The 27,610-nt window shown below is 40.1% G+C and overlaps 1 protein-coding gene across 8 annotated transcripts in view; it reads right to left on the bottom strand.

Annotated features, from left to right (window-relative positions):
• GRID2 (glutamate ionotropic receptor delta type subunit 2) overlaps window positions 1–27,610 on the bottom strand; it is a 1,103,852-nt gene that overhangs the window by 1,039,006 nt on the left and 37,236 nt on the right. The window contains exon 1 of one of the 8 annotated variants that reach the window (XM_045017711.1): window positions 20,151–20,238. The exons of the other annotated variants lie outside the window; for them this stretch is intronic. Coding sequence (XP_044873646.1) covers window positions 20,151–20,238 — 88 coding nt within the window. Of the gene's footprint in view, window positions 1–20,150; window positions 20,239–27,610 lie in introns of those variants that run through there. 8 annotated transcript variants of the gene reach the window in all.

Here is a 27,610-nt window from a genome sequence, read left to right as displayed (position 1 = left end):
TCACAGCTGGGCTGGAGTCCACGAGTCAGCAAGCAGGGACCAGAGTAATTGCTCGAGCCAGGATCAATAGGCCAGAGATGGGGACTGGAGATGAGAAATAGTTGCCAGGCTGGCATCAGGATGCAAGGCCACAGTTAAGATGGGGGTCAGAGAATGGGGACCAGAAAGCAAGACCAGTCGTAGAGACGCAGCAAACAACAAGTCTTCATGACTGCCCAGACATCTTCCTGATATACTCTCCAAGGTTAAAAAGGGAACACAGGCCAATCAGAAGGCCACAGGATGCTGTCACTCCAGACCCATTGGCAATACTTTCTGCAGTGCCTCAACTCCACAGCATTCCTGGGCTATGGCTCTGTAGCCTCCAAGTGGCAATATGGGTGCATCAACTATCCCAACGTCTTCAGACAAGGGTTCTAGGCCTGTGGATCCTCAGAAACCCAGGTAACAAGGCATTGTACTAGTGCATGCAACCTAGAAAGTGAAACTGACTAAAAACAAATGGAACAGCCATCCAAGCTGAGTGAAATGCACGAAACCATAAGCAGTAGAAATAAGAGGTAAATCCTCACCTTATTAAATCAGGTTAATGCCTTTGTAGCTGATTGATCTATGCCAATTTACTCTGGCTAGTTTTTTAAATCCTGACACTTAATACTAGTAGCACAACTAAGGATATTGTAATTAGAACTAGTTCAAGTTTTTCCTACAAATAGTTGGTTTGTCCCAAAACTGAATTTTTTGGTAAACAATTTGCAAAATACTTTCAGCTGAAAAAGATTTTTGAAAGTCAAAACATTTAGTTTCAATATTTTCAAAATACAAAATGTTTCAACTTTTCATTTTGAGGTTATGAACATGCTCCACCATTTACACTACTGGGTGTGAACAGCAGTATGCACCAAAGAGCTGCTTTGTAACTCCCCCATTTTGATGTTGTGGGTGCAAACTAAAAGGTTCCTACTTTGCATTAATATAGTTCTGTTTGAAGAGGACTATGTTAATGCAAACTAGGAACCTTTTAGTCTGCACCTTCAGTATCCATATGGGGCAGTTAGAGCGCAGCATTTCAGTGTGCACTTCTGTTCGCACCCCATAGTCCATACCGTGGGGTAGTGTAGACATGCCTGATGTTTCATTTTGAAATTTGGATTTATTTATTTTTAAAGTGCAAAAAAAAATAGCCGAAGATGAAACTAAAATCAAAAACGGGTTTGGGTCAAATGTAATATTTTTGATTCACTGAAACATTTTGATGAACCCAGAACAAAAGTTTTTGAAGGTTTTTGTTTTGACAAGACAAACTGGAAGACTTCTGGTTCAGGTTGACCTGAAACAGAATTGAGGGGGTATATAGGTTTGGCCACCAAACTGAATAATCAGTTACTGAACTCAGCTCTTAAGCTATTTGAGGGTTAGGTTAGTATGTCTAGGGTAATCCCCACCTATGGTTTTCTCCTTCTATCCCACACATCCCAGCCACTTTAGTCAGGGCAACAATTTTGCCCACAGACATTAAATGATACTACGTAATGATTGGTATTACTGTAGCAACTGGAGGTTCTAGTCATAAACCAGAACCCCATTGTGCTAGGCGCTATACAAAGAGAACAAGTCATTACCTGTGCCAAGACAATTATATATACTGCAATCTTGCTCCTACTGAAAGCAACATGAGCTTTACCTTTCTTTCTATAGGAGCAGAAATAGGATAATGATTTTTATGTTTACGGCAATGGCCCAAATGTCTCTTGATGCATTGTTGACTGTTCCTAGAGAGCATGCTCAGTATGTTTTAGTATTTAGCATCACCATCAGGTCTGATCACCTTCCAGGATTTTAATTTTTGTTTGTGCTTGACAGTATGAGGGACAGTGATACCAAAACTCCAAATACATTAGGAATTGCAAATTATTTTTAACTTCATGGCAGTTGACATTAAGCTTAATGAGGCTGTGCAGGCCTCAAAACAATTTTAAAAAACCAGTAATCCTACAAACTCATTTGGGCTCGTCTTTGCTGCTTTACTTATTTAAAAAAAACAACTTTCTAGAGTATTTCCATGCCCCAGTGCATTACTACTGTAATTGCAGACCAATAAATAAATAAAAAGCTTTTAAAATTTTCAGCAGAGGATTAGGGATACAGCAGTTCAGGAATGAGTCAATGCCTCAAGTCCAGGTTAATTAGAGAATTCTAGTAACTCACACAATATATCAGGGAAACATAGCATAGAAAGACTTCACTAGCAAACATCATTGTGTCAAAATATATTATAAATATACCACTACCATTTGAGGCAACTTCTCATTAAAGTAGAGAAATCAGTGGATTTTTAACCTTTACTGTCTTATACAAATACTGCTGATCTACGTTCAAATGTTGGTTTAGCGACCCTTGATCAGTTATAAATGTGTTGTGCTAGTTCAGTTGATTAAAGTTACATTAATAGCTCAGTTATGGAGGACAGAACTAGTGTTAAAAATGCACTCATTAGTAAATTGGTGCCAATATACAGATCTGCCAAAAATGTAACAAGCTTTCAGCTAAACTGCAATAACCTCAAATGATTTGTTTTTCATTCTATAATTATTTCTCATGGAGTATAGTTCTTTCAAGGATGTAATTGATGCAAATAATTTAGGGATGGACTAAAAAAAAAAGTCTCAAGATCTACTGGAAAGAGTAAACTAATTAAATGCATATTCAGCCTATGTATATGTTTTACGGATGACTGAAAACATCCTCAGTAACCTCCAGGTCACAGAATGCATCTTGTAACATACTATAATATTGCAAAATAAAATGTAAACACCTGCTATAAAACATGATCCAAAAAGCTTATGAGCAGACACAAATTAGAACATTAGAAAATAAGCGACAATTAGGACTCTGCTTCAGGAAGTTAGAAACACTGATATTTTATATGAATTATGTGGTTAACCCATGTAAAATTAAAATCTAATTTTCATCCTAGATCCCACAAGAATTTGCATCAGTGTAAGCACCCAATATTCAACTCACATAATACACTACAGATAGATAGCTCAAGGGACCAGCAGTGGGATAGTTTTCAACAACTCAAGGTTACTGGTTCACATCTAGCCAAGTTCATTAGAAGTTCAAAAGTCATTACTTTCTGATAACTATTTGGTGCTGTGTGTGAAGTGAGCTGATGCTGTCAGTCACGTTTCTACCAGGCAGTTGTCCACATCACCATCTCCATAAAAAATGATGAAGCACAGAGACTAAATTGCTTTCACGTCATGGATAGGAAGGATGATCTTGTGGCTTGGGAGATCTAGGTTCAGTTTGTGCCTCTGTCACAAGCTTCCTATGGCATTGGGCAAGTCACTTCTCCAATCTGTGCCTGTATTCTCTGTTCTATCGAACAAGGATAATACCTTCTCTCTCTCCCTCCTTTTATGTATTGTCTCTTTAGACTGCAAGCTCTTCATGGCGGTGATTGTCTCTTACTAAGTACACTTTTAGGACAATGGGGACCTGGTCTTAGTCAGGACTCTACATACTACTGCAATTCAAATCACAATAATAGAAACAGTTCAAGCATATTGGTGGACTTCAAATGTTTTTATGTGATTAAAGTATAAACTTCAGTGGTGGCTGGTGCCCAACAAGGCTGGCCTGAATGGCAGAAACCTCTCCTTTTCCTGCCCACTTGTCTCCCAAGTAAGTGTTTATATTACCCCACAGACACACATTTTTGATCTTCCAAATAAAATCTCAGTTTGGGGCTCTTCGAGAAATAAGCTGTCCTCCCAGCAGTTCTAACTTTCCACTACTCCTCTTTCTGCACCCTCCATACTACCCGCCACAGTTCTGCTCCCTACCTCAACCCCAGTGGGTCAGAGGCTGCTTTGTTCCACATTCAACCTCTCTGCCAGGTCACCTCCACCTTCCCCCACCATGACTGGGTCATAGCTCCTCACTCCATTTCTGTTTTAACCACCCTCTTATTCAGTTCTTCTGAGAAACTAACTAGATGCCTCTCTACATCACTAAGCACCAAAACACCTTTAAAAATCTGGCCCCTGAAGGCTAAAATTTTTCAAGTTCCTCAGTGGCCTAGGGGGAAAAAAAGCAGCCCATGAACATGCATACCTCTTGGCTCTTCTCTATACTTACCGTGAAGGGAGTTGTCCTCTCAGGTACCAGATCCCTACCGTTCCCTTCATGCCCTGTACTCTTAGGTTATGTCTGCACTGCAGTTATATGTCCATGGCTGGCCTGTGTCAACTGACTTGGGCTCAATGGGCTTAGGCTCTGGGGCTGTTTAATTACAGTGTAGATATTGAGAATCATGCTGGAGCCTGCTCTTTGGGACCCCGCAAGATGGGAGCGTCCCAGAGCCCAAGCCCAAACATCTACATGGATCAGCTGCAGGTGTATAATTGCAGTGTAGACATACCCTTAGTGGAGACTGGAGAAGAAGACTCATCTTCCTTACAGCAGCACCTAACCAAAGGTGAGAGGGACAGGTGTTCTCTGTTGTGCTGCTGGAGAGCAGAGCAAAGAAAAGCACGAGCCACAAAGAACTTTTGTTTGCTTAAAGAAATAAAGGAAAGGAGAATTAATAGGTAGAGCTCAGCCTCATTAGCCCCTAATGTTCAATCTCCAGTGCTGTAGGTCTTTAAATTGGTCAGCACTACAATGGCCAAAAATAAAGGTAGTTAAAATATATAAATAAGGAGAACAAGCAACAGTGGAGGTAGCCTGGAGATTTATGGACAAATCCAGTCCCCTCCTATGTTTTCATGAAAGTTCCCTCTGCAGTACAACTGGTACAGATTGTTCAGCACCCAGTCATGATAACTGGAGCCTTTTTACCTCACCATTTTACCAGAGAGAATATACTGAAAATCCATAAATCTTGGGGCCTAAACATACTCTTCAGAGCCAAAGTCTTTTTGCCGTCCATTCAGTCCTCTAACCCCCTTCCCAAATACATACAGCAACACAGTAGCAGGATAAGAATTGCCCACAAGGGATGATAACTTACTCTCAGAGTATAAAACAAATTCAACTCTCTTTACCTTGGACACAAATCTGCCTATCAGAATAGAAGTTCGTTCTACACATTGCCTCTCTCACACAGGGTAAGCCAAGATATTGTTCAGTAACAGTAGCCCTTCCTGAGCCAAGCATGAGACTGAGCCCAGAATTCTTTCATTCTAGCCTGGCTCCACAACTGTCTGATCCTTAGGTGGCTGCAAAAATGACTAAATTTTCAAAGTGAAAAACTGGAACACTAGTCAGGGACTGTTGTGGGGGTCAGTTTAAGCGGAGGTCAAGGTTTTAGCAGCGTAGGAAGGAACTGAGGAGTGGGAATCCTTTTCTAAACAACCAGTTCCCTTTTCACCACTTTCATACCTTTCATTCTTATATTTACTATTTGAACTGCAGTGGCACGAAGGAGCCCCAATCATGAACCTGATAGTGCCAGTCACTGAAGAAAGACTGTGCGTGCCCCAAAGAACAATGGAAACAAAAAAAAGAGTTCCAACAAAAGGCATAGTATTTTCTTCATTGCAGAGCTGATGAAATATGGTAATTTTCCATGAAAATTTTTTTAAGTCAACCCTTTGTTTCATAATAAAATTCACTGATGTTTTAAAATGTTAAATGATTCTAACATTGCTTAGCTTTGATTTCATTTGAACCCAAACTGAAACTGGAACTCAGTTTTCAGTGTTCATAAACATTTGGGTTTATTCTTCCTCTCCGCTCTGGGGGTGTGGAAGAACCAAAAAAAAAAGGAATTCATTTGTTCCTTTCTATTCTAATTAAATCAAATAGAAATTTTCCATTTCATGATGAAGTTTTCCACTTAAATAAATACTGAAAAAATTAGCCATTAATCAAAACCTTTAACAAAAAAAATTGTTCATCTCACTTCTCTGGGACTTCTATGGATACTTCTACATTAGGATGTTGACATCTATACACAGTAATGTTTATTAGTGAATCTTTCCTACAACTTGCGTGGAGAACAGCTGATGCTTTTTTAAAGCAATTGAACTGTTTCGACACTGTTACACAAAGTGTTCCAGCCATCACATCCCAGCAGTTCTGTAGATTTCTCTAGAATGGTGTCAAGAAGTGTAAACAGGGCCAAACTGCATCAGCCAAACAATTCTGAACCCCAACAAAATGAACACTGAGGGAATGGGGGTGAGGGTGTTAGATGTTGACAATCACTTTCAACGAGAGATTTTCCAACCATAGATGAGACCTTCAGGTAGCCTTCCTTCACATATAGGGTCCATGTGGTATACAAAGCATACTGTTCTCCTCAACATGAACCTTTCCTACGTGTCAGTATATGACAGGTCTTCTGAGGATTGGTCTGTGAGTAATGTCTAATCATATGGTATTGGCTCTCCTCATTGTCAGCCGCTGAACTGCAATAAAGCTCTCTAGATAGTCACAGAGTATTCTTCTAATGTTATTGTGCCATGTTAACTATTGCTGCAGTTGTCACAGAGCTGTTATGGGACTGTGGTGGAAGGAGAGGTGTTACATATAACTGTGAATGGGAGGTAGTGTCTTGCTCAACTGTGGGCCAGATTCTCAACTGGTGTAAGTGGGCATAGCTTCATTGACTAAGAAGGAATTATGCCAATTTACCTAAGATGAGATGTTGGTTTTATGTCTCTGCTGAGCTGTGGGAACCCTTGAACTAGAATATTAATTTAGAGCCAGATTTGCTTCACTCCAAAATTTGTCTGCTCTTTCTAGGAATTGAGGTTGTTTAAACAATAATCTCCTGTGCAGATGGTAGTAGTATTTTGTCACAGCACCATTCAATCTAAGTTAGTACTTTGGAATTTTAATATAACAGCAGAGCGCCAAGGCATACTCCTTAAACGCCCTCCATAAATGAGGGCCATTTCAGAATCTACATTCAAATTGACTACCACTCACTGTTATTTCACTATTGTCAGAGACTATTAAAACAATAGTAGTAAAAATTGTGTTGATATAAAAGACCATACAATTCAGACTGTTAAGATAGCATTTGAGCAACACATTACAAGTGAACCCTATTCTCTCTAAAAATTCACTTGGCAGCAATCAGTGCTGGAACTGCCTTCAAAGCAAACATGGGTTGCTTCTAAGGCTATGAGTACACTGCAGCTCATGTCAGCATAACTTAGGTCGCTAAGGGGTGTGAATAAGTTACCCCCAAGCAACATAAGCACTGACATAAGCACTGTGTCTGCAGGAGAGCTTCTCCCACTGACATAGTTTCTGCTTTTGCAGAGGTGGTTTTATTATGTCCATGGGAGAGCGCTCTCCTGTCAGCAGAGAGAGTCTTAACCAGACACACTGCAGCATCGGTACAACTGTGCCACTGCAGCGCTGTACATGTAGACATGCCCTAAATGGCATGTATTTTTCGCTTTATTGACAACACTTGGTGGAAAGAGGGGAGAAACTGAATGCTAGTTCCGAAGGTCAAATTAGACAAAGTAAAGGAGTGGGAGGGAATTTTACAAAGTTGAAAGTCATATATGTGGACTTTAATATTCTATTATTTATTTCAAGATACTGGTACAAAATGCTTCCAGCATGTCATTCATGTGACTTGAGTTTCTCTTCCCTTCATATTTTTGATAGGAGAATATAAACCTATTTCCTAAAACCGTTGTACTCTTCACTTGACACAACAAATAGTCAATTAATTCTACCCTCAGGGACATTCAACAGCCTTGCACAAAACACAGAAAGTAATAAACTGGTACATTAAATTAACAGGATTTGTTCATCCCGAGACCCTTCAGAACTTGGTCCTCGGCATTAAGTTTCCAAATAATGTCATCATCTTCCTTCCCTTCAGGGAATACTTACCTCCTCCTCCATCTCATGCAACTGATCAAACTTTTTAAGACCTACGTATTAATCTCAAATACTTGTATAAGGCCTGATACAAAGCCCACAGAAGTCAATTGGAGCCTTTTCATTAGCTTCAAGTGAGTGTTGGATCACACCCATTTGATAGAAAAAGTCATTAAGGACTACAGTCCCAATCTAGCAAAGCATTTAAGTACTAAATGCTAAATATTAAGCACATGAGTAAATCACACTGACTTCAAACACATGCTTCAAAGCTTCACTGTATTTGGGGTCTACATTATAACTAGAGTGACCAGGTGTCCCAATTTTATAGAAAGTCCCAATTTTGGGGTCTTTTTCTTATATAGGCTCCTAATATCCCCACCCCCATCCCGATTTTTCACATTTGCTGTCTGGTCACCCAAATTATAACTATGTAACCATTAAAGAAAAGAGGGAGATAGGGTTCCCCCTCCTCTTTACACATTTCCATGTGTGATCCTTTGGTTGAAATGTTCCCAATTAATACTAAGTTGTTTAAGATGGGGGAAGGAGGCAGGGGATAAATCCAACATAGTTTTCAGGTTGAAGTCTCTATGCCAGTTATAGAAAGTTTAATAGAGGATCACTCAGTGAGACTTTGAAAGGTAAAAACAAAATTTAAAAGAAAAACGAGTTAAGCAAACAGGCATGCAGCCACAACTTAGATAATACTACAATTATACTTACACTTAAAGGTGTTACTGATAGTAAGTACAGCCTTATGTTTCTAGAACCTAACTGGAGCCTTTTGATGTTAATATGAGCTCTCTTGCAATTTAGCAATGCTACTCCTTTTATAATTCATTACAATACTAAGTAACATTAAACCGGCCTTGACCATAATTCTATTTCTTCTACTTCCCTTATTGGCTCTTTAAGCTACAGATTATTTAACTTAACATCTGCATCCATGTCCTTCCCATACTATCAATATAGATAGCATTTTAATAAAAGGTTCCAAAATTTCTCAAACACACTTGTTAAAGATCGCTCAAACCAGTTATATCCAAAATGTAGCAGCTACATAACCCTGGGGAAATTCAAAGTTAGCAAGGACATGACCATCTTACTGTCTCCAAGTTTATCTCTAGTATCTCTAAGTTTCTCTCCCTATCAACTCTAATTTCCCATACTCCTTTACACATAGGCTTGGGGCCTAAATTGCCTAACTTTACTTATTTCTTAATCTAATCCATCCTATAGGTTACAGAGAGGGGTACTTATACCTCTATGCTTGGACCCAAGGTCTAAGTGGGGCTATGGAAAGAGTGGAGAAAAAGAAATACTTTCTCCCAGGTTGGTTATATACTGCATAATGAATCTATGGCCACAAGAAATCACAGGGCCAAAAAGAGTTCAATAAGACTCCAAAATGGATTAAGGATGGACAAAATTTCCAGCCACATGTGCTAAATTAAAAAACAAAACAAAAAACAAAACAAAAAACAAAAAAAAGTTATTGGTGGAGTGAAAGTCTAAGTCAAAGTTTGGATCTCAGTTCAAATTCAAAGATTCCTCAAGTTTGGTGGCAGAGAGGTTTCAAATGTAGAGAGCCAGTTTGAACACACATCTAGTTACATGCTACATTCAGCCTCAAATTTTGAGGCATAGACTGATCAAGCCTGCAGTGATCAAGAAGGAATTTTCAGAACATCTCAAACTGTAGACTATGGATCACATATGGAGAGTTGGCTAATTACATGGGGTGCCTTCTCCTTATTTCAAGCAGCTCAACTGCAGTAAAGTATGTAATATCCATTTCCATGGAAGCAATTGCTATGGTTGCCACATGGTTGTTATGCTTCCATCAGCAGAATGGGAGTTGGCCTTGTGGTCAAATCCTTATCCTGTTCACAATCTCTGTATCAAAATCTAGTCAAGAGTACTTGAGAACTTCCAAAATGCACTGCACAACTATGAAGTTATATTATTAGTTTCACCTTTTTCTAAATCAGATATAAACTTTTGCTGGAGGCAGGTCATCTGACTAGCTAGACCAAACATGAGAAGCCCCAAGACTGTATTGCAGGGACTAATATGCAGACATTGCTTCTCATGATTCTACTGTCTAGAAAATTTTACAGCCTTAGAAGAGATCAAAATATCCTAAACAGCATTTTGCTTTTTGAATGTATTTGAATTGATGTTAGCAATTATGACAATTTCAATACTGACAGCTCTGGAGAAAGAAGTCTTATCAGAAAAAAAGATGGGTAGTGGCATTGCAAGGTTCCCCACAGTTCCCCATGCCTGTGCACATCCTAATGGAAACCTGATTTGGACCATGTTGCGTGAAGTGTAATTTAGTCTCCATCCCTATTCATATCTTCCTATCAAGGCAAGGGTGCCAATCAATGCCAATTTTTGTGGGAGTGATATGGACACTTGTCATTTAGGAAGCTGATTAAGACCAATCAACAGCCACTGGAAAAACAGAAGCTGGGTTCTGGTAAGTGACTTAAAAAGTGAAATGCACTGTATTCCACAACCTGAATATATTTCCCCCCACTTCACCTGCCATGAACAGAAAAAAACCTTTCTTTCTGGTGCTACCACACTTCTTAAAGCAAATGCACCGTGTGTGTGACCACAAATCTTCCTTATCTCACCAAATCCCACATTCACCTTATACACTACACAGAATTGTGGGCACCATTAAAAGAGGACATTTATCAACTTTTGTATTTGCCACTTTTCATTTTACATAGTTGTAAATGGCAAATTTAAGTGTACTGTCAACAATTTTGTTTTAATAAGAATGAACAAAGACTCCATTTGAAAAGAGAGGGTGGCAGGGAAGGAGAGGAAGGTCCTTTCACTGCAGAGCTAAGGTTTACAGAGATTGGCAGCATTTCTTATTCCAAGTATATGGAATGCTGTCAATACTGCATAACTGATAAATACTATGGTGCAGTGAATGTCAATTTTTAATGGTGCTCACTACAGGCCTGATCCAAAGCCCATGGAATTCAATTAACATCTCCTCATTGACCTCAACGGGTTTTGGATCGGGTGCTATAGAGTGTTACATTTTGACATCTGTGTCCTTATTGGGTTTGCCAGGCACCAGCAGTGGTACAACTTGTCCTTGCCAGCCTTAAGCGTTCTCACATTATATACCTTCCATCACTTTATTGTTTTTGTTTTGCCAGGCGTCAACAGGTATGATGAGATGCAGGCAGTAATGTGACACCAAAGCTATAAGTTGGATGCAAGACTTTCCGCAACAAAACACTTTCAACATCTATGCAGGCAGCCCGTGCAAGTCTAGTTTGGGTTAGAATGCAAGTGTAATGAAACTGGCCTCTCTCTCTACACATAAGTAAAGTGACTGATATTTTCAAAAATACCAGAGTGACTTAGGAGCCTAAGCCCAGTTGAATGTCAACAGGACTTGAGCTCCTAATTGACTTCAGTGGTTTTATTTTTACCCATCAGCACCACCAATGGGCAACAAGCATGTAGGCAGACAGAGAAGAATGTAGAATGTAGGGCATCAAGAAAGATTTTTGTAAGGTGGACTTTAAAGGTATTTTATTCCGTACTGCACAAATCTCTACCTATGGGAAAGATAGGCCATGTCCTCTATACCTTAACTAAAAATAATAAAATAAAGACATGAAAAATGCTAGAGAAGCCATTTATTCAGTGCTTTGAGATGGAGAAGTGGGTAAACTGAGGCACAGAGACTACAGGACTAGGACTGAAGTCTACTAAATCCCTATCCAGTGCTCTATCTACAGCAATGCGCTGCTTCGCATCAAAACAGTGAAAAATATTACTGTTCACAGCTCCATCATGGTGCAGATTAACCAGTACCAATAAAAAAAAAAAGACATTATAATGAAATCTTTACCTCCATTTGAGTCTGCATGGAAGATTGGGTGCGGGGTGCACAGGGTAGCAGAAGAAAAAAGGTTCTGCAAAACAACCAATTATTGTTTGGTACATTGAGTATTAACCTTAGCAATCTAACTTATTAAAAACAGTTAATGATTTAAAAGTAATGAAGAAATAAAAAAGATTGAATTCTTTAAATCTGCATTAAAGAGTCCAAGAGGAATTATCTAATGATTTTCACTGCATATTTTATAAGATACGTGATATTTTATTCATGGGTAAAAGCAAATATAACAATTAGGAATAATTAGCATTTTTGCACAGAGTGTTATCTAATAAGTTAAAATACACTTACAATTCTTCATTTAAATTCTGCGCCTTTGCAATTTTTCCCCTCTGATTTAGATCTTTTCCACTTTGTTCTCAACTTTGATATCTTATTTCTTCCCCTCCCTTCATTTTTCACTCATCTTCCTTTTCAGTTTCCTCTTGAGCATGCCTTATCAGCTAAACCTAGAATAAACTTTCAGGAAACTTCTGTATTTCATCTTCTTCCACTATATTTCCCTGTCATTCCGAAACTATTGTGTGTAACAAAAGCTACTTAAAATCTAAACTTTCTCCTGCAAATCTTATTGCAATCAGTTTACAATTGCCTAAAACTACAGTATTTACTTTTATACAGGAAGACTTTGGTATAGTTTTAATACTACACATATACATTGTAGTTACTAGGTTATCTTGGCGTATAGTGAAGAAGTGTTACCCTTTTTTCCAGCACTCACTTGTCCTACAGTTCACACTGTACTTTCTATGTCATGCCAACTTCTGTTCCAAAGCAAGTACGAGGCTCAAAAACACAATGACAAAAACCAATGTTGCACAAAAACAGATACAATTTCCCCCCTTTCAGCATCACAAAGTGACACAACATTGCCAAAGTCCCACCTCTTACCAGAATTCATATTCAGCACCCAAATTCTTCTCCGTGTCATTATCAGCCTAAAATGCTATTCTGGGTCATCTGGTATTTAAATAGAAAAGTAACAACTATCCAAAACATATGCACAATTATTAATTGTTGTTTTTTCTGAACCATGCCAGTTGCCCCCTTTCTCTTTCTCCTCAGATTTACTAAGTAAAAACTGACATGTACTGAAAGAATATCACAGGGGAGAGTTTTGGTGATATGTATGCAAGGGAGCACTTTGAAAGCTGAAAAAAGGGGATGAGAACAGAGGCCTTTTCCTCTCTCCCTCTTCATTTAAGTTATCACCCTCTCACTTTCCAGATTAAAAACCATTACACCTTTACACTAACAGGCAGGATGGGAGACAACTATTTCCTTATCTGCACCCTCTAGGTTAAGCTACTCTAGGATGCTGAAAACTGGTGAACAATTTTCATAATTCATGGATTACTTCAGTCCTACCTTGACTGCTGTTGACAATGGCTTGGCTGCTCGCATAATATAATTGTTTCAAACACCTGGCAGAAATGACTTGCTAGACTTTCCACATTCCACCTGGTCCCTATCATGCTTTCTCCAAAACTGGTCAGTAACAACTTGAACCAGTCTACATTAGCAGCCAAGTCGTATGAAAAGTTAGGTAAGTCTATCAAGAGCCATTTTTAGTAACTGTGGCCTGCAATGGGTTGCTTTCCTAGTTATTAATGGACTTTATATGGGGGCGGGGTGGGGTGTGTGGGGAGGTAGCTTGAGGACCAAGAGGCAACACAATAGGGAAGTCAGGGTGTCAACATGCAACAATCTGATAGGAGGATATTCCTTGAAGTGCATATGGACTTTGGAAGTAGCCTGCCAGTTTCGCTAGCTCAGATGACCATCAGCTCCTTCTAGGATAACCAGAGGTCCTGATTTTATAGGGACAATCTCGATTTTGGGGTGTCTCTGTTATATAGGCTCCTATTGCCCTCATCGCCATCCTGATTTTTCACACTTGCTGTCTGGTCATCCTAGCTCCTTCTAATGTCCAAAACATCAACAGGTTTAAAAATAAACAAACAAACAAACAAACCACACCACACCACCACAGACAGTGATATTCTAGGTTTTCAAGGGCACAAGGTAACTATATTTATTCAACTCTTGCATTACATTGCCTGATGGCATTTGGCACATTAACACTTTCCATATATCAATACTAGTTCATCTGTAGATCTTATTAAGATGATGTAAATGAATTTTCTGGATTTAGACTTTTTTTCTGCTTTTTACCAATACAAACTGTTTCCATTTACTATAACAAGTCTACAGCCCCAAATCCATCAGGAATGTTTCAGATATTGCCCATGCCCTCAATCTGCCCATGCCCTCAATCTGCTGAAAATTGAACACCTTTCTGGTATTTTAGTGTATATAAATTATAAAATTTTAGTGTTTTATATGTTAGGGTAAGTTGTGTTTTGGCAAATTTTAGCATAAAACCAGAAACCATTATAACCCATACCAAGATAAAGTTTGTCTCTCTCTCTCTCAAATTTTGTCTCGTCTCTTTGTCAATGCCATTGTTAAAAAAATAATAATAATTTGCTACAATAAGGTAAAACAACTAAACACAATGATCAACAATACAAATAGCCGGAAAAGGCTAAATAGTAAACACCTTTTTAAAAGCCACCCCACCCCCAATAAATTCTACAAGCTGTCACCGCAGATAATGTAAATTCAGAGCAGGCTGTAAATTCACGCCTTTATCTGAGAAGTAACTCAATACCACATGCTTTAGAAGATGAGGGAGAAGAAGAGAACCAAACTTAATACCTTAAAACGAAGCTTAGTTGGTATATTTACACTAGAACAGTCTCAGCCATAAGAGATCCCCACCACCACCACACACACAGTATTTTCAGAGATAGTACTATGAGACTATAACTAGTCATTTGAAAGCATTCATAATATCATCGGTTGACATGTTAGACATTTGTTAAAAAGCCATTTGAAATAGGATGTTTATTTGTTTAGCTGTATACAGTACGAAGACCCTGCAGTAATTTAAGCAGCCACTAAGATACTAAAAGCAGTCACTTAAGTCTTTTGAATAAATCATACTCTGTCAGCTATGGGCCTGATCCAGAACCTACTGGAGTCAAAAGGACAGACTCCTGTGATTTCAGTAGGCTTTGGATCAGGCCTTACATGACTACAAAGAAACACACTTCGGAAAGCAGTGACACCTAATGGCAAATATGTCCTTAGAAGACAACAACGAGCCATAATCTATGCACAGATGATTTTCCCTTCTAGGAGTAGTGTAATTAGCATTAAAAATACATTATAGGGACCCAAAAGGGCATAACAGTGCTAAACTCTTGGAAGAGAATTTCAAAAATAATGCATATAGAAGACATTAAGTATGTAGTGTACAATATATTTTGGAGACTCTCAGATATTAATAAAACATACTAGCTGCTAAACATATGCTATGCTGTGTACTTCATGACTTCATAGCATTGTTAAAAAAAGCTACCCTGGCGAATTATAGTGAAGTGTTGAACAGAAAACTGAAGGCTTTTTTTGGTCAATTGAAATACTCTTTCCTAGTATCATGTGCTTGTTTATTTCCTGTACCATATAAAACAGACTTCCACAAATATTTCATATTTGTGGGACTACAATATTAATGAGTTATTGAGGTACAATACATCATTGTTAGCAAGGGCCGTATTAATCACAAGATCAGTCACAGTATCTATTTAATAATATACTACTTAGGTGCAGAAACATGGGCATAGGAAGCAATAAGTAGTAAAGGTTTGTATGCAAAATGGTAGGGCTTATGCTGATATACTGTATGTGAGAAATGTCTGAGCTTATTATGAAGTATATAAAACAAGTTCTATACTAAAGAGATTTGCACAAAACTTTACTTATAAGGCACACCCATCAAGGGAGCTGATCAGATTCTTATACTGACACAGATCTCCACAGTAAACAATTTCCTTGGGGTGGTACTAGACAGACTTTGTATTAAGCAAATCCTGAGATGCAGATGTATATACTTCCATACTAGTTTTTTCACTTTTCCTGCATAATTTTTTTGTGGGGGGTAGGAGTGGTATTTGAAGGATGTCACAAGATCTTAACAGAAAAAAACATGCCTCCACTGAATATACAGGTTGTCTCTCTATTAAAAATGTGTAGAGAATTAGTGTCTACACACCTGAACAAGGTTGAGACCCAGCTGTGCACTTGACTACCATCGAGTACAGGATAGTCCCTGTTGCAAAGAGCTTGCCGTCTAAAAGCTTTGGTGTATTATTGTTTTTATAAAATTCTGTTATTTAAAAAAACTGCAAGACACAAATTTGTGTTTTGAACTTTCCACTTGATATGGAAAAAGTTAGGAACAGCATGCTATTGGGTATTATTGGGTGGTGAAAGAGATGCAATATATAGTAACCTTGACTTCATTTGCATACTGCAATCTTATTGGTTAAAGCAGTACTATAGTTGTACTGCATTATTCTTTAAAGTGATTGTAATGACATTTTACACCTGCGCTCTTATATGATAAAGATTTTATTTGCTACCTGACCCAGACAGCTTTGCTTCATCTGATACAGGCATGTGTTTGTGTATTTATGCATTTCATAAACACATGTACACCAAGATATTACTGTGCACATACACCAAGATAAAGGAGTGAGCACTTATTACAAAATATAAGACCCTTGGCAGAAGATATGAACCATACACAAATCTTGCAGTAGACTAGAAATGCCACCTAATCCCTGCTTAATTAAAGGCACCGTTCTAAACTCCTGTTGTGTTTAGGGAGTAAAGAGTGTGGGACGATATATATATGAAGAAAATAGCAGGCAGCGTGGCTAATCTCAAAGACTTCAGAGCTTTTGAGCTACATAAATCAGAGCCACTTTTTGAATAGCCTCATAAAACACAGTATCATTGCCATTCTGCTCACGGCTTTTGAGTTCTTCCTACAGCATACAGATCATTAGGAAACTTCTAAGCAATCAAGTAATGTGAGTCTGACGAAATTACTCAATCAATGCACAGGCTCAGAGAAGCGACAACACAGAACTGCATAATTTTGACATGTCATACCCCCCTCTTTTTATATAGGGTAAGGATAATTACAGTGGAGGTGATTCATTTCAATATTTTCACAAGCATGCTTAATGCAGTCTTTCTGAACTGCCAATTCCTATTTATAATACTTATTCAGAGGAATATATTTTGGAAAATAGACCGATTTGCCCTAAACATTATCAGAAAATACAACTAGAATAATTAAAAGTGTTTGTTTGGAAAAGAAAAATGAATCAGTATTCCATAATGCAAAAAACTCCCCACACCACACCCAACATATTAATCACAGCTTGCTAATTCTAGGTAGCCATTTGTGTTATGGTAGTCTACTCAGCTGTCTGATAGGATAGTTACACATTCAGAAATACAACCGTTTTATGTTAAATATATCAAATACTCAACATGCAGTCAAGTGAGGAGGCAGTTAGTATATACTCCTCATAGTGCACTATCATAAAAGAATACATGTGCAAAGGATTAGTATGTTAGTTCTATTTCTTCTCAAGATTCTCTCCCCCCCCACCTCTACCCAACCTCCTCTGAACATGGGCTCTCTATATTAGAAATATTTTCCACTTGAACAGGAGGAACATGTTAACATTGTAGAATTATGAAAATAGCTTATTCTTCTCATTGCCTGAGGGCATGTGTATTACATATTTGTGTTATTTTTACGCCAGAATTTAAACATTTCCTTCTCTTCTTTGGCTTTGAAAACCCCATCCACAAGTATTAAAATAAATTTGTTAATTGATTCTCTCCCCCATCCCTTATTATTTAAAATATTAAAACTAAAAAAACATGCCAGCTTAAATTAGCAATGACTTTTCATTATTCTTGCTTAAATGCATTATATGTAACTTAATATTACCTATACATGGAAAAAAATCAAATTAGGGTTTCATAAAACCTAGAATACAAAATTTAAGGGTCATTTGGGGTATTATTATGGTTTTCACCTCTGAGTTCTACAGGATTGCCTGTTTTAACTGCTGACCTATTAGACATTCTAGTATCTGTAATTGCAGGTCATTTATTTTCAATTTTAAATTATAAACGATTTAGAGCTATGTGTAACAATTATAAATTTGCCAGTATCATGGCAACATAAAGCAGTCTATAAAAAGAGCTAATCCCCTTGTCAAATGTACTAATTGTCTTTCAAGTCAAATTAATTGTGTGAGAAGCAACCACTTTGGTTCCCCACCCCTCCACCCAGAGGATTTATTGTGCTGATGCATCTACCAACTAATGGCATTTTAAAGAAAGAGGGAAGCAGTAAATACTTGTGTCATACATGTCAGATACAATAAATAAGTTTAAACAATAACAAATAGAAACAACGATTACCGGTGCAGAGAGAAGAAAGGAGATATTTTCCTCTTTCTGAACTATACTCAACAGCTACAGTCCATGCAACTGATCATTTAATAAAAAGGACTGGATATAGTGCATTCACTTTTCCCTCATCAGGTAGATTGTTACAGGGTAAAGATGTCACCCCAAACCCTAAGACGTGGTCAATGAGTGATAAGCTCCTAAAATCAAAAGCACTAGGCAGTGTGACTAATAGTTTACAACGGCAAAGAAATTAGTAAGCCATGCTCTCTTTAAAAGGAGGGCATATTGCTCTGCCTCTGTAGAAGACTGGAGGTTCCAGTCAAGGCTAGCTATTAGGATTGACCCCTGTAAAGTTCTGTACCCATGGGGATTGATAGCCGGTGGGCGCCTGGCAATCTTAAATGAAGGGTTGGACAGCTGCCCCAACGCTAGTGTCACTTTTAAAGCTGCAAGTGCAGGGATGGAATGCTAAATTCGGATCTGACTTTCCCTGCTATACACCCTGCTGCTACAAACGATAGGCGCAGACAGACATGTTTACAAAGGCAGCCTCAGAGAGCGGGCGAGCCCCCTGGTTCTACGGGGCCTGGCACTGGAAGCCAAGAAGGGATCCGAGACCGAGGCAGAGCACTAGCTGCATTTGCACACCCAGGCTCCCGCACGGCAGACACCTGAGAACAAGCTCCCCCCAGACCCCAGCAGGGGGGGGGTTGGTCTTTTTTTTTTTTTTTTTTTTTTTAATTGCCCGCCTTGCAGGCAGGCGTCCACATTTGTACGCTCTCGTTCCGCCTGCCTGTCTGGCTTACAGATCACTCAGCGATGGGGCGCGGGGTGAGAGATCTGCCCTCCAGGCCAGTCTCCCCCGGGGAAGGCAGGGGAACCCGCGCTCTCCCCTGGAGGGGAGAATAAAATGCCCGCAGAGGAGAGGCTGGGAGGGAGGGGGGACTGTTCCCTGGCAGGCCGGGCTGTCACATGGAGGGGGATCCAGCTGTCTCTCGCCCCCTATGCCCCGCTCTCTGGATAGAAATGTGGGTTGCTGCGGAGAGCGCTGTGAATAATAATCGTACACACACACACCGCGACTGCCTCCCTCCAGCTCTCCGACTCCCCGTGTGGCCATCGTGCTGCCAAGAGGTGGGGCCACGAGCAGCTCCAGGGCTGGCTCCTTAACCCCTTCCCGGGCAGCAGCAGAGCAACCCCCAGTCCCTCTAACTCCGCGGCAGCGCTGGCCGAGGGGACGCCCCCACCCGCCTCCGCTGCCCCCTCTGTGAAAAGCGGGACCGCGGGGGGGGGGAGCTGGAATTACGCCCCGCCATGCACCTCCCGGGATCGGGGACGGAGCAGAGGGAGGCGCGTCTGGCCCCCGAGTCCCCGTCTGTACAGCAGCTGGCTCCGGGAGAGGGTTTACGCGGCCCCGGCTCGCTGCTGCTGCGCCTCCTCCAGCTGGGATAGCAGCAGCGGCGCCGCTTACACTGGGGGAGTGGGGGCTAAACGGAACCTCTTCCCCTTGCACACAGAGCTGCTTTCCGAAACCCAGTCGCTCACGTTGCCAAACCACCTGTTCCGCCGAGGCGGCGGGGGGTGGCTGTGGCTATTAGACTCCATCTGGGGGATACTTTGGGGTTCCCCGATAGGGCAAATTAGTGAGTCGCGGGGAAAGGGGGGGGATTCGTGCTAAGGGCAAATTCAGGGTGCGTGAACTCTCCCGCTATCCCCCCCCCCACCGTAAAAACCCCTCCAAGCCACTAGATACGAAACCCAAGGTTTAAACACACATCATCCACCAAGAACCATTTATAAAGAGCAACTGTAAAAAAAGGGAGGGGGGGAAGCAAAGATCTTTATGAGAAGCAAGGATACGGAGGGGGGGGGGAAGAGGGAGAGCAGGAAAGAAGATGGCAAGAAGGAAAAGGGACTGCAAAGAGAGCGCGAATGAGAGAGAGACGTTGCCAAGGGGAGCTCGAAAAGTAACCAGCAGACGCAGCAGCCCCCTTACCTATATGTATGATTGAATCTGCAGTCGCCGTTTCCCAGGTTCGAGTCCACCAGACGGACACAACCAAGATGAGAGAGAAAACTTCCATGTCCTCCTGGGGTTTAGGTTTTTTTGTTTTTTAAAAGAGCGGCAGATCTCTTCTTACAAGGAGGCTAGTGAAGGACAGCGCAGCAAGCCCAAGAGTTGGAGATGCAGGAACGCCGTTTAAATCCCGATTGCCTGTGTACAGCGGCTGATGGGGAGAGCCCAGGGTTTGGGGCGCCCCTCTCCTTCGCAAGAGCCCCGCGTCACTTCGGGGGGCTTCTGGGCACAGCGACCACAGCTGCTGTTAGTTCGGGCAGCGAATCCATCCAGCCCGATTGCTTCTCTGGGCAGCAGGCGCCTCTCTTCGTCAGACCACCTCCATCCTTCCGCAGGGTCCAGGGATCCGCTCAGTCCCGGCTCCTGCACAACAACTTCCAACCCACCACACACACACACACACCGCGCGCGCGCACACACACACACATCCACACACACACACACAAAAACCCCTCTTAGCCCCAGAGCCCGAAACCCCGGGAGCCCGCAGCAAATAACTCGCCTTCAGTAAGGAAGGAGGCGGAGCGGGGTAACAAGTAAATAGGAGATCCCAGTTCTAGAAGCCAGATTCCTGCAGGAAAAGCCCCCCCCAGGCCAAAAAACAAAGTGAACTTCAAGGTAATGCAGATAGTAATGCAGAGATTTTCCCCCACCCCCTGCTTAAAAATTGCTTCCCACAACTGGAGGAGAAATCTGCAGATCAAGCCCAGCGTGCTGTGTCTGTCGCGCAAGGTAGTGGTTGGACAGGGCAGGAGACAGAGAAGCAGTGCCTGGAGCAAAGCAGAGGGAAGCAGCTGATGGTCCGCAGGATGCTTTAGAGCTTGCTTTGCTGGTGGGATGCAGAGAGAGCTGGCAGCTCCAGCACCAGCCAGCACGTTGCCTAGAAATGGATCACCTAAGAGGAGAAAAGCGAGCGAGCGTGTTAGCTAGAGAGACGGAGAAAAAGCGAGGGGGGGGGGCGACCCTCTAATAACCACCTCCTCCCCCTATCTGCAATACAAGGGAGACGCAAAATAGAGCTCTCATCTTCCTCGACAGCTTCTGCTGGGACGGAGTAAAAGACAGGCAGGAGTGCACACAACCTGAAAATGCACTAGGGGAGGGGAAAAGACCTTTTTTGAAGTGTAATGTTCAGCTTAAAAAAAATCCACCCCCTTTGTTTAACCTTGTAACTCCACCGCAGGTATCAAGTTCAAAGCTAGGTGGACACTTCTGCTTTTCCAGTCTTTGACAACTGAGTCAGGGACATTGCTTGAAGGGAAGGGGGAAAAAAATCAGGGTCAGCTGGTCGCAGAGGAATAAGAGAGACCTAGAAAGCTATTTATATGATTTTAATTATCTACAATTTTGATTGAATACTCACAATTACTTTAAAACTGAATTGCCCCTTCCTCCTCCCCCCCCCCATGAGGGCTAATGTAAAAGCCATGGGAAACTTGCACTTACATAGCACTTTTCATTCTCAAGGCACTGTAAAATCCTTAACTGTTTAATCCTCACCCACCCTTTGAAGTCAGTATGTATATTATCCCCAGTTCACCATTGGTAACCAATAGCACAGAGAGATCAAAACTTTTCCTGTGGGCATATTATTCCCCAGGTGCCCACTTCAGGGTTTCTTGCACTTTCCTCTGAATCATGCTTACTGGCTCCTGTTGGAGACAGGACAGTTGCTAGATGGAGAATTGCTCTGATCCAGGATAAGATTTATGTTCAACATGAGCAATTTATAGTACACAATGTGGAACCTACATGTAAGCTTCACTCCCACCTACAGCATAGCTCTATAAACACCCCTTCTGTGTCATTTCTAGACCTCTCCTTAGCAGAGACTTTTATAACAGATTGATATTTTTGGCAGAAGCTAGCTGAAGATCACCAAATTTGTCACCTGTTCAGTTCTCTAATGGAGAACAGTTACTACTTTAAATTATGAGCTGCACCCCTATAGGCTTACTTAGAAAAAGTAATCAAGGATTTAGGACAGGAAATAAAAATAAGTTCTTCATAAAAAAAATAAAACATTAGTGCCTCTGCTAAGGAGTGAGATATTGCTTGCATATTTTAAATTTTTAGCTTTGCTTAGATCCATACTTCCACAGATGGTGATGTTCAGAAGATTTAGGGCAGATCCAAAGTGTATTGAAGTCAATGGCATTCGTTCCATCGACTTAAGTGGGCTTTGGACAGGGGCCTTAGAGTACGGCAATCATAAGTCAGTTTAAATTTCAAGATTCAAATGCAAGTAGGAAGTATGGAACTGAAAGAGGAAGAAGTTGCTCAGCAAAAGTGAGCAGACTATCTCAAAGAATACCATTTGTATGTTACATGCACTCCAAGCCCAGGACGGAACTCATTAGATAGACCTGCTTTGTTAACAATAGCAAAAAAGCTTTTTGTGGTATATAGCAGTTGACACACAGCATATGCAAATGTATTGCGCATTGACTTAACTAGTAATAAATCCGAGAAAGTTTAGAAGCTACTTTACTCATTACTACTTCCCCACAAAAGAACAAAGTTCATGAGAAATGTTAATTTGCTTCAGATGGAGTATATATAAGAGCAGTACTCTTTAATTATGTACTGTGCACAGTAGGCAGAATAAGAAATGTAATGAAAAATCTTTGGAAAAATTCATTTTAATTTGTACTTTAGGTAATGTTAAGAATTCTGGCACCTTATCTAAAAGTCAGCTGTCCTCACTGACTGTTTAAAACATCTAGTAAATCTATCCTAGATTAACCTACACTAAAGGCAACTTCCATTCAAGGTTGTGGTCCCGACTTAGTAGGGCAGGAGGCATAGCTAAAAGATTGTAGATCAACGACTCAGATTCTTGGCAGTATGACTCATTTTATAAAATTGTACTAAGAGAGTAATAAAGTTAATTTTTGATGTGAGAAAGTCACATGGCACACTTCCTGAAAATTTAGGGGGAGGAAAGCCTAGGTTAACTTTATTCAGATTAGCTTTTGAACAAGCTTTAGTGAATTAAAAAACAATTATTGAATTAAAATGCATCCCTGTAAAGCATAAGAATCAGTGCTAAGTCTTTTTGAACTGAGAAACACTATCACCTACATATGTAGATTGAAATATACTGTACTGGAGGATTTTTTAATATAAAATATTTGTCAGACAATACATAATGTACATACACCAAGAATTTATGGAAAGTAAGTTTTCAGTTCATTTTGAAGTCAGAGACTCATCCTGTGACAATGTAATTTTAAAAAGACTACTAGATTTTAAGTACAAATTGTTTAAATAGATGCAAACATATTGTTGTATGGATGCTGGTGCAGTAATGTGAAAATTGATCATTGCAATGTTATTAATTTGCTTCAGATTAGACTCAATCAGGGTCTAATCCAAGCCCAACAAAGTCAATGGGCATCTATTGAGCTGACTTTGAACCAGGCATATAAAGAGACACCTGTGTGGCTGAAGCATACTGTTTCTACATTGGACTTTTTGCCTCTATATTTCCCATTGTTGCTACTACCACGGCAGCTCCATTGCTACCATCAATGGTGAGAGGTGGAGCACTAGCATAGACCAATGACAGCATTAAAACAAACCCACCCTGTCTTGCTCAGCAAGGATCTAGATAGGCCACACAACAGTTAATACCCTGGCAGCTACCAATGGCCTGGTTACTCTATTGCTCCCAACTGTTGCTACTGCTGGTGGAACAAAGATAGGAATGTTTTGTCAAGTCTAATGTAGGTAAGACATCAGAGGCAAACTCCATCTATTTTTTCCAACTCTCTTCTCTAAGCCAGCAAGTGACTTGCTTCTGCTTTATTTAATATACAAGCAGTATATTTAAAAAATCTAGGAGCTCTAGTCCGGTCAATTGCTCCATGCATCTGGACCTTTGTGCCTGCATGAAAACCCACTGATTTCAGTGGGTTTTCATGCAGGCACAAGGGTCTAAGCATGCAGAATACTTAGACAAATCAGGACCTAATTGACAATCACATGCACACTGTTTGGTCTAATATTTGCTTAATTCTGAGCTCTACCAGTTTCTGCAGTGACTGAAGAACTAAACATAGCACCAAACCAATCATTTATAACCCTCTGTTGGCTCATGTTAGAAGGTAATTAGAAAACTGGAACATTATAATGAAAGTTCTGAATTACATAGTAAACATTAACATTTGCATAAATGAAGACTAATTTAAACATTATTCCTGCAGTAGATTTTATATTTCATAGTGTTTGTTAATGTACTGCACACAACTAGAACATAGGATTTATCCATCATAGATTAGTTCATCTGCTCTTGCATCCAGCTTCTGGCAGTGTCCAATACATAGTGCTTCAGAGGAAGGCAAAAACATAATGCACCTAGCCAACTGAGCAATACTGTACTCAGCAGGAGAGGGAGGGGATATTCTTTTCTGACCTGAACAAGACATCAGCTTGATATTCATTTAGCCCTTTTTATCATAGCTTGCATAGTTACAAATCTTAACCATCATGAAGTTATTCTTTAAAAAAACCTGATGACCATGTTTAATTCAATTCAGTTACCTTCTGTGGCAATGAATTCCAACATTCCCCTGGCTATGAAAAACAACATTTCCTTTACACCAAAATTCAGAATTTACTGCCCTTTCTTTCAAAGAGTGGCTCAATAGTCGCATTATGGGGCAGGATTAATAAAATCTGATCAATCCTGAAAGGGAACCATCAATCATACATGCATAACAGGCATATCCAAATGCTTATTGATGCCATCTGAACAAGAGATAGTTGCCAGAAAGACCCACCAACAATCATTAAAAATTAGCTTCTATTTCTAGACTTTTTATATCATTTGTTTTAGTTTTTCGCTAGAGCCTCTTCTTTTTGGACTCCTTGAAAATCTTTTAAACGGATATACCTGACAGGGAAAATTAACAGTAACTTTGTGTGTGTTCATATTTCTTTGACTACACAGGAAAATGGGCTTGCTTTCATATTCATCCAACATTGTAACATGATTTGTCACAATATAGTAATGTTATGGATAAAGCCACAATCTCTTAACTTTTGCAACATTACATGCCTCACAAACTAAAGGTAACTCATCTGTAATTGGATAGACATAGGCAGACACTTGCAGAGCCACATTTCAATGGAGTTCCAGGCAAGTGCAGCATCCTGCCTATGCAAATCCCATTTAAGTGACAGGAGCTAGAGATTAAATATTGTACCAATTAAATAATAGTATATTTAAGAGGAATTAAACATTGTTCATACGTGATTTTTAAGAGTTCAAATAACTTAAAAGCTTGTTGCACTGAAGACTATTCAGCCAAACTTTTGACAGTAAAACAAATGTGGTAAATTAGTGAGGCTTTTCATAATATTGTTAATTGAACAGCGTATCAATCTTCACACCATAGAACATTTCCAGTTTTACAGGCTTTACATCTGATTGACCAGGAAGTCCCCTCACTTCCCCTTCTTTTTTTTTTTTTTTTTTTTTTTTAAGATGTCTACAGTGCTTGCAAAAGGTTTCTGATTGACAGTCCTGGAAATGAAGTTCTCTGTCTACAGAATATAATGCTGCAAGCGCTCACTACTCTGCCAAATGTCTCTGCACCTGACTTCAAGGGGGAAACTGCTAGATGTGAGATTAGTTTAGTTTCCAGGTCAGTCAGTCAGTCTTTGGTCTGTCTGGTATTGCTTCAAACAAGGGGTCCAACTGGAAGGGTTTTAGTTAAGGGAACATTTGTTCACTAGCCAATAGATTTCAGAGACCACTAAATAACTTTTCAAAGTGTAACTTCAGTCCAGAACTGATTCCAAGGCGACAGGCTCTGTATTGTGAGAGATAGTTTGGGTTAATAGTTAAAGGAGTAGGATGCAGGAGTTTCTGCATCTAACAGTTCCTCAGACATTGACTCCATCATGGCTTTGAACAAAATAAATACTTTCTCTGTGCCTCTGTCATCTCATCTGTATAAAGGGAATATTTACTTTTCTGAGAGGAATACTATGGGGCCCAGTTAGTTCAATTTTTACAATGAACTGATGATGGCAAATGCTATCAGAAATGCTAAGTATTATATCCCATGGTCTATCTCCCAAGTCATCCTCTCCCCAACTAACCTAGAAGTGTGAATGCATAAGAATGGATAGAGATTTCCTTTGATGTTTATGCAAGTGAACACAAAATGGGTATTTATGTGTTTTACTAAGTTTCCTTTAGAATACATAGGATTACCTCTAAACCCTTATCCTAAAGGTAAACACTAGACCATCACCACGTGTCATTTACCTTGTATTCTGTGAAAATAAGTGAGACACACACAGCAAAAAAAAATGCTAAGCATTTCACTTTTTCTAAAACATTCTTATTGAGTTTACTTGAGAGCTTATGCCTCACCCTTGAGCCTCACTGAACTTGGAAAGTGATTATGGAGTAAAAATCAACCCTTAAAGCACCCAGTGTTATCAGAATGAATTAGCAGGGCCTGCTGCTGAAGTGGATTTATTTTGGCTCCTTTTAAGCTCCAGTGTCATAGATATCCCGTGTTGCCTGAACCATCCTTATATACACTTTACTTATAAACTTTTGAGCTACTGGAGAGTGCTGTCAGAGCCTAGTGCCAGTGAGATTTCCCTGGGCCTGTTCTAAACAAAAACAAACTTCAAAATTATATGAGTCATGTTGCTGAAAGTTGTATATTTTGCTGGCAGAGGGGACATTTAGGGTAAACAACCTGCTCTCAGGGACCTGTGTGCCTTCATCACTGCATACTTTAAAGATCTGTGATAGATTTTTATAAGACACACAGGCTACAAAAGCAAATATATAGGGCTAAATATCATGTTTTCCATCTGACTCAAGAAAGTGGCGGCACCTTCCAGGAGCAGATGAGGGAATGAATTGTGATTCTTACACCCCCTTGCTCTGGATGTGGGTCGACTATGTTACTTCACTGCTTGTCATGGAGCAGCTTGTTACTTCTTATGTGCTGTCATAAGTAGTTAGTTAAGGGTTAAGTTCTACCTGTAAAGGGTTAACCCAGACCTGGTGAAACACCTGACCAAAGGACCAATCAGGGAAGAGAATTTGAAAATCCCAGAGAGCGGGAACTTGGGTCTCTGTGTTCTTTGTTCTGTGTTCTTAGCCGTCTGGAACTACACCAGCCCAGACGTTTAACCAAGTCTGCTCATCTTTCTGAACTAATTTCTTCTATTCAAGCTAGTGAGTATTAGAAGTACAGGGTAATTTCATATAAGAATCCTGTGTCTGCAATTCTGTGTGTTTGTATTGATTATTCGTAATTTTGCCTGTATTGTTTGTACTGAGGAAAAGGGAGAAATTTCTCCAGGGATTAATAAGATTAGACCCTATCAATGTCCATCTTGGA

The sequence above is a fragment of the Mauremys mutica genome, chromosome 5, assembly GCF_020497125.1.
Source record: "Mauremys mutica isolate MM-2020 ecotype Southern chromosome 5, ASM2049712v1, whole genome shotgun sequence".
Classification (NCBI taxonomy): domain Eukaryota; kingdom Metazoa; phylum Chordata; order Testudines; family Geoemydidae; genus Mauremys; species Mauremys mutica.
The sequence above is the reverse complement of the archived record's forward strand: the minus strand, read 5'-3'. Positions and strand labels throughout refer to the sequence as shown.